General features: G+C 44.7%; 1 protein-coding gene across 3 annotated transcripts in view; it reads left to right on the top strand.

Annotated features, from left to right (window-relative positions):
• The window catches only part of IL15RA (interleukin 15 receptor subunit alpha), a 48,336-nt gene that overhangs the window by 19,999 nt on the left and 11,270 nt on the right, over nt 1-17,067 (top strand). For 2 of the 3 annotated variants that reach the window (XM_030321112.1, XM_030321110.1), the window contains exons 2-3: nt 9,939-10,133; nt 14,806-14,898. In XM_030321112.1, the coding sequence (XP_030176972.1) occupies nt 9,939-10,133; nt 14,806-14,898 (288 nt within the window). Of the gene's footprint in view, nt 1-9,938; nt 10,134-14,742; nt 14,899-17,067 lie in introns of all 3 variants that reach the window. The other variant, XM_030321108.1, reaches the window with a different exon arrangement.

Here is a 17,067-nt window from a genome sequence, read left to right as displayed (position 1 = left end):
CTTTCACAGCTTCTATTCAACATAGCACTAGAAGTTCTACCACAGCATTAGGCAAGGAAAAGAAATAAAAGCCACCCAAATTGGAAAAGAAGAAGTAAAATTATCTCTGTTTGCAGATGGTATGATCTTATATGCAGAAAACTTTAAAATTCCACCAAAAAAAAAAAAAAAATCCCACCAACTCTGTTAGAATTACTACATGAATTCAGTAAAGTAGCAGGATACAAGGTCAACATACAAAAATCAGTTGCATCAAAAGTAATAACATACTTAGGAGTATTTTATTATTACACTTATACCAAGGAGCTGAAAGACCTATATAATGAAAACTACAAAATATTGCTGAAAGAAATGAAACAAAATACAAATAAACGGAAACACATCCCATGTTCATGGATTGAAAGACATGTCAATACTACCCAAAGCGATCTACAGATTGAATGCAATTCCTATCAAAATCCCAATGATGTCTTTTGCAAAAAGAGAAAAACCCATCCTAAAATTCATATGGAATCTCAAATTATCCCAAATAGCCAAAGCAATCTTGAAAACAAAGCTTGGAGGACCCATACTTCCTGATATCAAAACTTACTACAAAGCTACAGTAATCACAACAGTGTGGTATTGGCATTAAGAGAGACATACAAATGAATGAAATAGACAGCCCAGAAATGAACACCATATATATGGCAAAATGATTTTTGACAAGGATGCCAAGACCATTCAATTGGGAAAGGACAGTCTTTTTAAAAAATGGTGCTAGGGAAACTGGACATCCTACATGCAAAGTAAAGAAGTTGGAACCTTATAGAACATCATATGCAAAAATGAACACAAAATGGATAAAAGACCTAAGTATAAGACATAAAACAATAAAACTGTTAGAAGAAAACATAGGACAAAGCTTCATGATATTGGATTTGGTAGTGATTTCCTGAATATGACACCAAAGGCATAGGAAACAACAACAACAAAAATAAACAAGTTGGACTTCATGAAAATTTTACAATTTTGTGCATCAAAAGACCCTATCCACAGAGTAAAAATCAAACCACAGAATGAGAGGAAATATTTCCAAGTTGTATATCTGATAAAGGATTAATTTCCAGAATATATAGAGTACTCCTAAAATTCAACAATAAGAAAACAAACGGCCCGATGCAAAAATGGGCAAAGAACTGGATTAAATATTTCTCCAAAGAAGATACAAAAGATGTGCAGTAAACACATGAAAATATTCTCAACAGCACTAATCACTAGGGAGATGAAACCAAAACTTCAGTGAGATACATCTTCTACCATGAAGATGAAAAAACAAGAGCATGTAGAGAAAAGGAACCCTGTGCATTGTTGGGAATGTAAAATGGTGTAGTCATTGTGGAAAACAGTATAGCAGACCCTCAAACATTAAAAATAGAATTACCATATGATCGAGAAATTCCACCTCTGGGTATCCACCCCAAAGACTTGAAAGTAGGGTCTCAGAGAGGCATTTGTACATCCACGTTCATAGCAGCCTATTCACAATAGCTAAAACATGTTATCAACCCAAGTGTCCATCAACAAATGAATTATAGATAATCAAAATATGGTATGTACATACCAATGGAATATTATCCAGCGTTAAAAAGAAAGGAAATTGTGTAATGTACCACAATATGGACTGTGCTAAGGACAATATGCTAAAGTAAAATAAGCCAGCTACAAAAAGATAAATACAATTTTGTGCAAGATGTCTTTGCAGCCCCCCCCCAAAATGGACTGGTCTTGAAAGTAACTGTATGTGTGGTGTTTGGAGCGAGGTAGGGGTTCTTAGACTCTCCTTCCCTTCCAAAGTTTCAGAATCACCCATGGGAGGGGTCATGAGTCCTCCACAGGCTGAGAGCTTGACTCTGCGATCTCACAACTTTCTCCAGGCCGAGGACAACGATGCTGTCAGCATCAAAAAGCAAACTTGGCTTAAGGAAAGAAAGGGGTAGGTGAGGAAAAACCAGCTAAATCCAGTCTTTGCCTAGCCATTCCCTCTGGGGACTTCTTATCTCTCGTGTCCTGATTTATGGCATCACTGATTCATGGCTGAATGGAGACTTTCCAGCCACCAATAATGTAATATTACCTGGGACATCCAAAGTTCCATGGTCAACTCAGGCTCCCTCAGAAGGAGGGAACATTTTATCATAGAGCAGAGTCTAGTATTTTTATTAGACTATCCCTTCCGGTCTACTGTTAAATATTTCTAGAGTGGAGTGTTTTATGATCATTCCTCCCCATTCCACCCCACCCTCCATCTCTGAGTATTTTTCCATCTTTATTAACATACAGCAAAGCACTACAAACACAGATTTAAGATTTTGGTAGCATGGAACTAAACCCACGGTACTACCAAGCTAAACACACACACACACACACACACACGTGCATGGGGAGTAGGTACATTTTTTTAAATAAGTAGAATGCATTTATTGTTTTCCTTCTAGAATTCATAACCTGCTGCACGAGTAGCCCAGGAACTGCTGTGGGGGCAGGGAGGAATTGTAGCAATGCCATCAGTGGGATTTGACCCTGGATTAGTTGGGAGTTTCCAGTGTGCTTCATGTCCCCAGTGCTGGTTTAGGCAACGTGTTTAATAAATGTAGAGACAGCACCAACAAGCCCATGTTGGTGGGCTGGCAAAGTGCATCACTTCCCTGTTCTCAGAGCCCTATAATCTAGGCCACCCAACTCAAGATATTCATACTTCCGTGTATGCAATTCCTCTCATGGGGTAAACTGTAGCATGGTGTGTAGATGCAGAGAAGACACAGCCAAACTGCCCAGGTTCTGGGAGTAGGTACATTTTTTAAATGGGGGTGGAGGGATTGGATCCAATTAAAAACTGCTAGAAGGGAAATTCAGAAGAGCACATCAGGAAGAACCTGTGAAAGAAACCTTCACTGATGCAATCAACACCATAGGTTGAGACAACTTCAAGAGAAACTTTAAATGCCTGCAAGAAAGTAACTTGTGGTGATGCCAAGAGACCCTGCACCATATAGCATGGTTCTTGGATGAGCAGTATCACCATTGCTAGATATTGCTGGATATTGCTAGAAATACAGATTCTGCAGCCCTGCCCCAGACCTATGACTCAGGAGCTCTGGGAGGACAGGCCAGCACTCTGGGTTTTAATAAGCCCTCCAGGTGGCTCTACTGTATGCTCACATTTAGGAATCACTGACAGAGAGGGCCCAGGATGAAAAGGATGACAGTAAGGAACAGAGCTGATGCAGCAGAATAAAGACTCCAACACGGCAACGATGAACCTATACAACCCACCAAAGCCACAGTCAAAATATTGAACGTGGAAAGAGTGGAAACACTACTCTTAGGCCCTGGAAATGGAATGAGGAACTCTAAAAGGTGTGATTAAGGGACAAGAGAAGAGGGAAAGGCAGCACTGTGAAAACCACAAGGAGGGAAATACGTAAAGAACATTTTCCTGACCAGATTATAATCTCGGCCTGAGTTGTCGAGGGCTCTTAGAGTTTCCTTCCAGAGCAATCCTCAAAGAAAGGGACCCGGGTGACATTCGCCAACTGGATTTTGTTTGGTTACTTACTTTGCTTATTTTTTACCTTATTTATTCGGATGCAATCTCAAACTTAATAGTAAAACTGCAAGAACAGGGAAAAAAGACCTTCTGAATACCCTTTACCCAGATTCACCAACTGTTTACATTCTGCCCCATGTGCCTTATCACCCCTCTGTCTATATATTTATTACGTATGTGTGTTTTCCTCTGAAGTATTTGAAAGTAAGTTGGAGACACTATGCCCCTTTATGACTAAATACTTCAATATATATTTCCTAAGAATACATCCTCTTACATGCCTTCCTAGAATACAACACTCTCACATAATCACAAAACACTTATCAAAAATCAGGAAGTTTAACCTGGACACAATATTATTATCTAATATTCAGGGCATGTTCAAATTTTGTCAGTTGTCCCAATAATGCCCTTGTTAGCCATTTTCTCCCTGATTCCGAATCTAATTCAGGACCACATGTTACATTTTGTTGCCATGTACCCTTAGCCTCTTGCAGTCTGTAACATTTCCTTTGCCTTTCTCTATCCTTCTTGATCTCGAATATAGGCCAAGTGTTTCTTAGAATGTCCCTCAATTTAGGTTCAACTAGTGTTTCCTCATGATGAGATTCAGATTATGGATCTGGGGGAGAAATACCACAGGTGTGATGTTGTGTCCTTCTCAGTGAACTGTATCAGGAGGCACATGAACTTGATTTGTCCCAGGATTGGTGATTGTGCCACAGGCTAACTGGTCACCATGCAGGGAGGAGATTTGAGGAATGCGTGTCCCACTTAGCTAAACTGACACAGTGGAATCCGCCACACTATATAAATGTCCTGTCCATTATCAAACTTCAATCCGCTCATTCTAGCATTGTTTCTTCCCTTATGCCATCATTCTTTCTCTATTATTTAGACTTATACCTTAAGGAGGGCTTTCTCTTCTCCCTCTGCTCACTTACTTATTCATTTATTTGTTTATATTAGTTCAGACTTACAGAGTTTTGTTTTATGTTGTTCCATAAACTGTCATAATTACTGTCTTTGGTCCTGTGTGTGGCCAGTGACAGCCAGTTCAGCCTTCACCCTATATCCTTTTGATATGTCACCATCATTCTTTGAGTGTCTCCTTACTTTCTGGTACAAGGTATTCCAGGCTCCTCTGGCATGCCTTCCCCATCCTAGCCCTGGAATCAGCCTTTTCCTCAAGTAGCCATGGTTTCTTCTGATGGAGACCAAGATCTGGGCACCAACTACATTCAGTGCTGATACGCCATTGCTTCTAAGCATTGTAAGAGGACAGAGCTGGAACACGCACAGACACACAAACACACACACATCTGCACATGCACATTCCCATGTACAGACACATGTACACACACATGCATGAACACACACACACACACACACACACACACACACACACACAAATGGTTACATTCTGATATCGCTGGTCCCAATTCTCTTTCACATCATAGGGCACTTTCTAGTCATCCTCTCCCCCTCTTTCCATAGTTCTAAATTCTTCTTCCAACAGTGGGAAACCTGGGCTGTGTTTGTCTTTCTCATTGATGATGACTGGTTCCCAGAGGTTATCAAGAAGAAAAGAGCATTGACGGTGCCTTTAGACCTTTGCCCTCTGATTTAACAGTATCGATGAGTTTTCAAGGAAAATCTGTAGAGGCTATAAACCTGTCACTGTTTACTCAGTGTCTGTCCTGGTTTACTTTTCCTTTCAAAGAAGTGGTTCTCAACTGTGTGCATGGCATGTTTCCTGTGAACCCTGTCCTAGTTGCTGTGTCAGATTCATTGCTGCAAAACTGAATACACCTGCAATAACACCGGCATTTGGCAGAAGGGGTGTATTGAGCTGAGAGGGGTACTATCTGTCATGAATCTAAGATAAGGGGAATAAGTCAAGCGATTACAGAGAAGACTGCATTTTTTTTTTAATTTTTTTTTTCAACGTTTATTTATTTTTGGGACAGAGAGAGACAGAGCATGAACAGGGGAGGGGCAGAGAGAGAGGGAGACACAGAATCGGAAACAGGCTCCAGGCTCTGAGCCATCAGCCCAGAGCCCGACGCGGGGCTTGAACTCAGGGACCGCGAGATCGTGACCTGGCTGAAGTCGGACGCTTAACCGACTGCGCCACCCAGGCGCCCCAAGACTGCATATTTTTTGAAATCTGTAAGAACTCTGAGTTCACATAGACTCAATAAACTGCCCACACACATAGCAGCCAGCTCCAATGGGGCCATGAAATGAGTCACACTTTAGCACTGATGCCCTTCTACCGTAGCATCGATTCTTTATAACTCTTGCTGATATGGTCACCAATGCCTTGACCTTCTAAATCCCCCTCAGCGACAGGTCACAGATGTTTCATTTCAAAGCGTGCCACAAATGCTAAAAGTTGAAAACCACCATTCTAAATGGAGGAGAATATTTTAGGACTTAGAAGATGTAGAACAATCTGCCGAGAAAAATAACAAATGTGGAAACAACACAGAAAACAGCAGAGACTGAAAAAAAAGATGACAGACAGAAGATCAATAGATTCAGAACATTACTTGAACTTAAAAATGGAACTTGAGGACTACCTGGTGAATAAAAATGTTCTGGGAGGGATTCAGGCGAACAAGATACAATCCAAAGACCAGATGGGAGAGAGAGAGAAGACAGGGGATGGTAAAGGAAGTAAATCTAAGCAGACAGATTTCTTCTCTCCTATTAATTTTGTGTATAGAAATTAGTAAGAAAATAGTATTTTTAGGAAACTGCTATGTCTAAATCAAGATTATCTTATGACCTCACTGAAAAGGAAAAGAAAATGTTGGAGTCCACTCTAGAAGCCACGTAAATGAAGAGGGAGCATTGAGACTACCAGCCTGGAGTGGTAAAGAACAGCACAGATGTATCTTATATTGTGCAAAATCTAAGACTAGATTATCGGTGGGACTTTAAAAGTCAGTGGCTGGCTTAAGAACAAAAATCAAACAATCCATTTCCTCTCCTGAGACTAGGAAGACTACAGTAAGGCCTGGGCTTTACTGGTCCATGGGGCTGTCGTAGCTCAGGTGGGCTCAGGTATGAGGCATGCTGGAGCCTCAGCCGGGAGAGCCTACTTCCCGAAGGAGGAAGGGAGAACCCAACAGCTCACCCACTGGCAGGCTGGTCTACCTGCAGGCTGCCAGGCATTTACAGCAGACTGTTCTGACCACATTCTGAATTCGGAGGGGGATCCCTCTGACTCCAATGTGTAAAGAAGCCCAGCTGGCCGGTGGGATATGGCGTAAGGGGCCTGGGCTGTGAGTTCAGGTCCTGGTGAGTCTGGCGGTCATTCTTGGACGTCCAAACCTAAGCGAGCAGCTGGGGAGTGTGGCAATCCAGGGGTTGCTCTCTGCAGGAAAACACAGGCAAGACTTGGGCAGAGGAATCAGGGGGCTAGTCCTGAAAGCTAGGGTTCCTAGGAAGAGACAGGCCAGCCCACAGGAAGCAGGTGAAAAGGAAGGAGAAAGCTGCCATTTGGGGGCCCGTGGCTACCAAAGCAGACCCCAGATCCTGCCCAACCAAAAGAAGTCTCAGATTGCAGGAAAGCAAACACAGACACTATTTGGGTAAATCAAACTAGACTGGCTTATTTGAAGGATGCAGAAGGAAACCAGCACCACTCACAACACCCAGGTTAAGATCAGAGAGTCATTACATTTTCTGGGACGGGTGGGGATTCACGTTCCAGAATCCAGAATCCTCACTATGACATGGAGAGCTACAGAAGATGGTTGCATTTTCCGGATTCTGTCCCCCTCAGACCTTGCACCAAAGTCTACGATGGACAGGTGACTGAACTCACCTCATCCATTTGGGATTTGGGCCATTTATAGTATTTTCAAGTAGTTAAATCATCAGACTTGCAGACTAGAACTGTGTGTTCCTGGCATATATCCAGATATGGGGATCAAGAGCTTCAGTAGGTATCACGCCCTCAAGTCATTAGACCAGGTCTGGAGCTTACCCTGAAGATCTACTGAGCACCTCTCTGTAGAGGTGCCACAAAAATGAAATCAACGTACATGGCCGGGCAAGTCCCAGGACATGGGGTTTAACCAGTAAGTTTCATACCGAAGAAAATCTTAGGGTCTAAATCTTGCTCAAATCTTTCAACTTCTAATTAGAAAGGGTGGGGGGCATTTTTAACACTGTAGCACAGCTTGGAGAAAACTTGAATCGGTCTAGCTCTGGCTCTTACCTTCTTTTGGTACCATTCTTCTGACAAAAATTATGTTAGTTTTCACTGGGCATGCACTTCGTCACACCCACAGTCTGCTGGGAGTGACTGGTGGGTTGTCTCCCAAAAGAGGGCCCAGAATCCTCCCAATGGCTTTGCAAAACCTCTTGGCTTCAATTTTACCTCAAGCTGCCTTAACTGGCTCAGAGAAAGCCAAAAATACCTAATTCTAGAATCTTCTGCATTTCTCACATTTATTTCACAGGCAACATCTTACAATAGAAGCAGTGAACACTCACACTTGGCATGATTTACCCCTCTCTTGCCCTAGATTCAACTGAGGTCTGACTTCCTATGGCAGGGTACCCCCAAATCCCTCACCCCAACTTATTTCATTATGAAGAATTTCATGTATTTTAAACAGTATGTAACATTTGGGCACAACTAATATTCTGCCAGCCCTCATCAGTGTGGCCTTCCATCTGTGGCCAGTGGCCAGCCACCCGGCCCCCATGATTGCCCGCACCCATCCCAATCGGTCAGCATCTCGGTGGCACTGGTTATTTATTAACTATTTCAATTTTCACCCTGGCGTAGATGTAATCTATGAAAAGGAAAAACATCCATTTACAAAACAGCTGAAGAAACAGAGCATTCCAAAACCTTTCAAAAGCATTTTTAACAGGTAAAACATTTGTACTACTAAAAATTCAGAAAGTATGGAAAGGAAAAAAGTGAGAAGCTATGATAAGGCATTCAGTAAAAAGTCTCCCACTCCCAGCGTGTCCTCAGCTGTCTCTCCTCCAGTGTTAACAGTCTTTTGCATCTTTTCAGAGATTTTATGTACAGACAAAAAATTGTGGATAGGTACCATTTCTTCTTTTTTCCCGATGGCAGCGAATGACACACGGGGTTCTGTTCGTCTTCTTCCTAATGTAACAGTGTGTCTGGGAGATCTTTCCACTTCAGTGATAAAGAGCACCCTTTCGTCTGTTACAGAGGTCTGACTAGCACTTCTTCCAGGAGGAGCTGTACTGTAAGTTACCAAATTAGTCTCCTGCTGACCACATGCGAGGTAATTCACACAGATACTGGCTACTATAATCAATAACTCTGTACATACTCACTTCATAAATATGCCAGCATGTCTGTCGGGAAAATTCTTAGAAGCGAAATCTCTGGGGTAAAGGGCATGTGCACAATAAATGTCATTCTCTGAACAGGTGTTTCTTGAACACCTTCTCTTGCCAGTTACTGTACTAGGCTCAGGGAGGGTGGTGTCGGGCAAAACAGATGTGGCCCCCACCCTCTAGAGCTCGCAGCGCACATTAGGAGACAGACAGACAGACATTATAACATCTCAGTGTCTTCCATACAACCCTGAAGGCAGCTGACTGCGCAGGGAAAGAACACGGAACTATGGGACCTGGCTGCTTTGAGGGGGGAGCGGCAGGGAGGGAAGGCTTTCCTGAGAACGTCATGTTCAAGTTAGGGAGGATGGCAGGAGATGGGCTGGGGAGAGCGGTAGGCATGGTGAGTGGCAGAGGGTGGGGGGGACTGAAGGCCAGTGTGGCCGGGGGTGGGGGACAGGGGGAGAGTAGCTAGGGAGGAGGTGGGGCCCCATCCAGCAGAGCCTTGAAGACTTCTTGAGGATGTGAGTTTTTATCCTAAGAGCAGCGGGCAACCAGGAAAGAGTGAAGCCATCATACGGATTTCTGAAGATACCTGGCTGTGTTACAGAAACGGATGAAAGGCTTTCAGGGAGAACAAGCAGGGAGAGCAATCCCAGGGCCGTTAATGTTTTCAGGCAAGAGAGCTCAGAGGCCCGGGCTGCATGGGCGGGGAAGACCAGTAGGAAGGGGAGGGCAGGGAGAAGGGTTTCCACTGATGACTCCCCAGTCCCGAGCCATGCTGGATGGCAAGTGCCTAAGGCAAGGCTCCTGGGAGGCCTCTAAATGATGAGAGCCCTTACTGAACGTTTTCCACATGCTTGGAATGTGGGGTGTATCCTAAGGGGCCCCCAGGAGAGCCAGTCCCTGGCTCGAAGGTGCTGAGTGCCACCCAAGTGACCCTGGGGAGCTCCTCTGAGCCAGCTGAAATGTGGTCACCTCTCCTCTCTTGTCTGCACCTTTGCAGGTGTCACGTGCCCTCCTCCCACATCTGTGGAACATGCAGACATCCGGGTCAAAAGTTACAAACTGAACTCCACCGAGCGGTACACCTGTAACACTGGCTTCAAGCGGAAAGCCGGGACGTCCACCCTGACAGAGTGCGTGCTTAACAAGACCACGAACACTGCCCACTGGACAATTCCCAATCTCAAGTGCATCAGTAAGTACACGGCCCTGCACTGTCTCTCTGTCCCCCTCGCCAAGACCGTACAGAGAACGGAAGGCAGTGTGGAAGGCTGCGGGAGCCCATCTCTTGGGGGAGGGGGACAAGACATTTGTGTGGAAGTCTGAGGCTAACTGAACCGTTGGGCCTCTAAACAACACCTCTGGGGGTGGGAAATGTACAGGATTTAGGGTCACACAATTCTGAGTTCCAACCCTGGCTCGGCCCCACACCACCCTGAGCAAGGGCCTTCCTATCTTGGAACTTCGCTCATCATCTAGAAAATGAACCTGAGGTCAACATTGTGGGTTGTAGCAATGTTAAGTGAGCCCCGGTCAACATTCACTACAGCCACACCTCATTCTGTTGCGCTCTGCGGTGTTGCACTTTACACATAATTGTGTGTTTTGTCTTGTTTTGTTTTGTTTTTACGAACTGAAGGTTTGTGGCAATCCTGCCTCAAGCGAGTCAGTCTGTCGATGCCATTTTTCCAACAGTAGTTGCCCACTTTGTGTCTCTAGGTCACAGTTTGATAATTCTTGATGTATTTCAAACTTTCTCATATTTGTTGTGGTGATCTGGGATCAACAGTCTTTGGTGTTCCTCCTGTAATTGCTTTGGGGTGCCACAACCCACACCCATGTAAGGCAGTTAACTTCATCAGCCGATGTTGTGTATGTATCCTGAGTGCTCCATCGACTGACTCCTACCTCATCTCTCCCCCTCCTCGGACCTCCCTGTTGCCGGAGACCGAACAATATGGAAATTAAGCCAATTAATAACCCTACAATGGCCTCTAAGTGTTCACGTGAAAGTAAGAATCACATCTCTTCTCAAATCAAAAACTAGGAATAAATAAGCTTAGTGAAAAAAAAGCATGTCAAAAGTCAAGACAGGCCAAAAGCTGGGACCCTTGTGCCCAACAGTTGGCTAAGTTGTGAATGCAAAGGAAAAGACCTTGAAGGAAACTGAAAGTGCTACTCCGGAGAACACATGAGTGTTTCTTTCTGGAGAAAGTGTGAGCGGTCTGGATAGAAGGTCAAACCAGCCACAACATTCCCCTAAGCCAGAGCCTCACCCAGCGCAAGGCCCGACCTCTCTTCAGTTCTATGAAAGCTGACAGGGGTGGGGAAGCTTGAAGCCGGCAGAGGTGGGCTCAAGAGATTTGAGGAAAGGAGTCGTCTCTACAACATAAAAGTGCAGGTGAAGGGAGCAAGTTATCCAGAAGATCTGGCTTATCCAGATGAACAACGCAGATGAAACAGCCTTAGAGTGAGAGAAGACGCCATCCAGGACTTTCATGGCTGGAGAGGAGAAGCCAATGCCTGGCTTCAACACCTCAAAGGACAGGCTGACTCTCACGTGAGGGCCTAATGCAGCTGGTGACTTTGGGTTGAAGCCAATGCTCACTGACCATTCCAAAACTCCTAGCACCCTTCAGAACTATGCTAAATCCGTTCTGCCTGTGCTCTGGAAATGAAACGACAGAGCCTGGATGACAGCACTTCTGTTTACAACATGGTTTACTGAACATTTTTTTAAGTTTATTTATTTATTTTGAGAGAGACAGAAATGAAGAGAGAGCACAAGCAGAGGAGGGGCATAGAGAGAAAGAGAGAGAGAATCCCAAGCAGGCTCTGCAATGTTAGCACAGAGCCTGACGTGAGGCTCGAACTCATGAACTTCAAGATCATGACCTGAGCTAAAACCAAGAGTCAGTCGCTCAACTGACTGAGCCACCCAGGTGCCCCATAGTTTCCTGAATATTTTAAGCCCACTGCTGAGCCCCACTGCTCAAGACGACTCCTCTCAAAATATGACTGCTCATTGACAATGCACCTGGTCACCCAAGAGCTCCGATGGAAATGGATAATGGCATTATTATTGTTCTCATGCCTGTTAACACAACACCCATGCTGTAGCCCATGGCTCAAGCAGTCATTTCAACTGTCAAGTCTTATTATTTAAGAAATACATTCCATGAGGCTATCACTGCCATTCCTCTGATGGATCTGGGCAAAGTAAATTGAAAACCTTCTGGAAAGGATTCTCCATTCCAGATGCTATTAAGAACACTCATGATTTGTGGGAAGAAGTCAAAATATCAACATTCATAGGATAACAGGAGTTGGGAGAAGTTGGTTCCAGCCCTCGTGGATGACTGTGAGGGGCTCACGACCTCAGTGGAGGGAGTCACTGCAGATGAGGTGGAAACAGCGAGAGGACCAGAATCAGAAGTGGGGCCTTGAGATAGGACTGAATGGCTGCAATCTCAGGATAAAACTTGAATGGGTGAGGAGTTGCTTCCCATGGGTTCCTGAGATGGAATCTATTCCTGCTGAGATGCTGTGAAGATTGTTGAAATGACAACAGAGGATTCAGGATATGACACACACTCAGTTGTAAAGCAGCAGCAGGTTTGAGAGCATTGACTTCAATTTTGAAAGTTCTACTGTGGGTTAAATGCTATCAAACAGCATCACCTGCTACAGAGAAATCATTCGTGAAAGGAAGGGTCAGTCGCTGCAGCAAACTTCATTGGGGTCTCTTGTTTTGTTTTGTTTTGTTTATTTTGAGAGAGAGTGAAAGAGAGAGAATCCTGAGCAGGCTCCACATAGAACCTGATGCGGGGCTCAAATCCATGGACTGTGAGATCATGATCTGAGCCAAAACAAAGCGTCAGATGCTTAACCAACTGAGCCACCCAGGTACCCCCACTGTGTCTTATTTTAAGGAATCGCCACAGCCACCCCAACCTTCAGCAACCACCACCCTGATCAGTCAGCAGCCATCACCATCGAGGGAGGACCCTCCACCAGCAAAAAGATTATGACTCACTGAAAGCTCAAATGATGGTTAGCATTTTTTAGCAGGAAAGCATTTTAAATTAAGGTATGTATATTGATTTTTTTAGGCACAATGTTATTTCCCATTTAATAAACTATAGTGTAAACATAACTTTTCTCGGGTTCAGGTTGTACAGATTGTTGTATTAATCCTCAAATAAGTTTTCTAGGTGTGCAGGATGGTTTAGTGTTGATCTGGCTCTATTTCAGGGACAAGAGACGCAAAAAAACTTCCATGCTGTTCTGCCATCTTGGCCCCTCCCTAAACATAACTTTTCTATGCACTGAGAAACCAAAATATTCATCTGACTTGCTCTATTGCCACATTCACTTTATCATGGTGGTCTCAAACTGAACCCACAATATCTCTCTGAGTTATGCCTATATTATTACTATCAGTGCTTTAAGATTATGATAGAATTTGGCTACAGACAAGGGTGTATGCTCACAGCATGCTTGCTTTCCAGAGATCTTTCCCAATTTCTTCCTAGAAGATGGTGTGCAGGGAAATTATTACTGTTCTCCGTTGTTAGCCACCCAGGAGAATGGGGGTACCCACCGAGCAGATTCCCTTAGCCTGGTCACCCATGGCTGGTGTCCAGCCAGCACTCCAGAGCACGTGTGAGGGAAGGTTGTCCGAATCAATTATTTTTAACCATCCACAACTGGGTAATTTTGCCAGAAGAAGTCAACAACCTTGGAGTGGAAGCCAGTAGGGCTATTTCCAGGACTATTAAGTCCCTTACTTTGGAAACATAAAGATTAGCTCATGGTTTATTGCATATTTGGTGGATGTCCAACTGCAAGCTAGATACTTTCTCCTATAACATTTGTGAACATTCTCAACTCCTCTCTGGGGAAGGGGACAGAAGGAGTTGTTCTAGAACAAATTCCCTCTGCTGTAAGAGTCCTTGAAGAGCCAGGCTTTCTCACTGAGTGTGCGCTCCTTCCCTCTCCCCCTGCACGTCCGTCTCGCAGACATCAGGGCAAGGAGGAAGCCTTCTGTTTGTTGCAAGGGAATCACTCAGCGGCAGAACATAGTACCACATGGCATCAAATGCCACTCCAATGATGAGCTGGGTGAGGACAGGTACGAGCAATAGCACTGTGGCAAAAACACAGAGTAGACAGCTTACTCTGTCCAGTCCGGGCACACGCTGGTACCTATAATCCAGGGGCAAAAATAAGGGCTTTCCACTGCAGGGAGAGTGACTGTTTCTTTGAAGTTCCAATCCATTTGGATGAATGAATCCAGGATGGAGAAGAGTTGTAGGCTCTGAACCAGCTGGTGGGGGGTGGGGGGAGAGGAAGGAAGGGGGGGAACCTGGAATTACAGACTTGTAGAACCTACAGACTCGAGCACCCTGAGACTTCACTGGCACAAAGACATCTCACCTTCTGCCACTAACAACTCCCTCCATTACTTTTCCTAACCTCTTGTGCTTGGGATGCTTTTATTTTTTTTTTCCTTACAAAATAACTGAAGCTACTGAGTAGTCATGTATTTTCCCATGTAAAAGACAACATTATAAAACTGAGTTGGTCTCATGAATACCCTTCTACCCAAAAATAAAAGACATTTGATATGTGCGCAACTTTTTGGAAAGCCTAGAAAAATAGTTGGCAGTCTGTTTGCATTTGCATGGGAATGACTGATTGGGACACATTGTTTGTTGACTATTTCTTGTGCTTCTGACCTCTCCCAGGAAGCCGGATATCTCCATTTTAAATTTCTGTATGTATTATTTTTTTATTTATAGCCAGTTCTGAAGCAAGTCTCCACCCTCAGGCTCATAAATGCCATGTGGTTATGCTCTCTCTAGGAGACCCCTCCCTGACTCATCTAAAGCCATCCTCTACAGAAATGCCGGCAGGGGTGACCCCAGAGCCAGAGAGCACCTCCCTTTCTGGAAAAGGTAGGGATGTTGGAAACGTTTTAAGGACTCCCATTCTCCACCACCTCTCAGGTCCCCACAAATGTGTCAGATTCTTGAGGCCCTGCTGGAGTCCCACTGCAGACTCCAACAAACAGAACCCACTTTTTATTTGAGTTAAAATTAAATTTTATAGTAGCTTCATTTTCTCTTTTAACAAAGGTGCTTGATATCCAGGTTTCATTGGACTTACAGTAAAACCTTGGTTTGCGAGCATAATTCGTTCTGGAAACATGCTTGTAATCTAAAGCACTCGTATATCAACGCGAATTTCAAGAACCATTGGCTCAGGTATGATCATGTGATGTTCAGCATCACGTACAACCTGTATTGCAAGACATCACTGGTTTATGAAGTTAAAATTTATTAGAAATGTTTGCTTGTCTTGTGGAACACTCACAGGTTACTTGCAATCCAAGGTTTTCCTGTAATTAATAATGGTTCCAAATCCACTTTTCATATGCCAGATCAGACTTAGTTGCAGATGTATTTCCTCATCAAGAATTGGGGAGGATCTGAGGTTTTGCCTGCCTGGTGTGTTAACCCACCAAAACTTCCTGGTGCCAGCGGAGAACATTAGCTCCCCAATTCAGAGACCAAGGACTCCCTTACAGGGCTCAGCAGTCAGCGGGAGCGTGGGCATGTTTTTGTCAATTCCCTCCTCCCTGTGTCCCACGGGGGCAGCAGGGATGGGTCTAGAAGATGCCTGTACATCCAGCAGGCTGCCCCACAGGAGAGGAGGCCTGAGTTCAAGCAACTGGAGTCTCTTATAACTGGCCGACCACGTCTGCCCTTTGCTCCAGAGGGAGGTGCCATCTCCACCTTCCGAGATTTCATGAGCATCCTTGAAAAGTCAGTCCTGAGAAAGGGCTGTCAGGGACTCTGCTGACAAGGCATGGGGAAACATGAGGGACCCCTGAAGAATTGTCCCCCAACCATCCCAACTATGACAGCTCTGGTAAAAAGCTGCAAACACCCCGCATTTCCAGGGTCTTTCTTAGGTAATCTTCTATCCCAATTTGCTCAGCACTGTCCTGATGTGTTTTTCTTTTTAAATGTTTATTTATTTTTGAGACAGAGACAGAGACAGAGCAGGGGAGGGGCACAGAGAGAGGGAGACACAGAATCCGAAGCAGGCTTCAGGCTCTGACCTGTCAGCACAGAGCCCGATGCAGGGTTCAAACTCATGAACCAAGAGATCATGACCTGAACTGACGAAGTTGGACACTTAACCAACCCAGGTGCGCCCCGGCACTGTCCTGATGTCAAGAAAATTTGAGACCTTAGCTGCTTGGGACAATGTGCTCTATATCCTGGGAAAGCCTTACTTTACACTTAACTCTTGAGGTTTTATGTCTGGTCATACAGTGGCTTTTCCTGGCCCTGGTCTCCCCCTTTTGGCCCCAGGCGTAGTCTCTCTGCTGCCGTTGGCAGCTCTGAGCTAGAACACGGCTTCTTAGCCGTGGATGCACACTGGGATCTCCTTGGAACTCTGGTGGTCTGGGGAGCAGTCTGGGAATTCGGGTTCTAGAAGCTCCCCAGGTGATTCTCAGGGAGCCAAGGCTGAGAACCAATGCTGAAGGGAAGACAGGCCAGAAGGAGGTTTCCTCCTAGTTAGTTAGTTGACTACAAACAAGAGGATATAGTAGAGTACTGGCTACATTTAAGTTTGGGGTAATTCCAAGACCCCTTTGACCCAAGTCATGCCCGGATCACCCACTGACGAGAATAATCAAGGGGCCTCTCCCAGCCTTGCTTCGTGCATCAAACACGTGGTCAGATGAAACTGTGCCATCAAACTCTCAGACATGAGAGTGCAACGGAAGACCCATTTTTCATGGAAAGAGAATAGTGAGGTCTTGCCACCACGCCTCACAGTTTGGGAGCGGCTATATGCCAGTTAGCACAGGGAGGGTGAGGACATAAACACCAGGAGGGCTGCCCTCCCTTAGATCGGGGCAAAACCAGGGCACTGTCTTCAAATACTCTAAAACTCGGTCTGGCTGAATCTCAGGCTTCCCCTTATTTCAAAAGTTGTGTGCAAACAACGCAGAAAGGAAACTAAAATCAGCAGCCCAGATATCTTTGGTAAATACAGTCATACTTGTTTTTTGAGATCAGTCTCTCACCGCATCTTCCGAGCCTTCTCTA

This window comes from Lynx canadensis, chromosome B4 (genome assembly GCF_007474595.2).
Source record: "Lynx canadensis isolate LIC74 chromosome B4, mLynCan4.pri.v2, whole genome shotgun sequence".
NCBI lineage: Eukaryota > Metazoa > Chordata > Mammalia > Carnivora > Felidae > Lynx > Lynx canadensis.
This window is presented reverse-complemented; position numbering and strand designations above follow the sequence as displayed.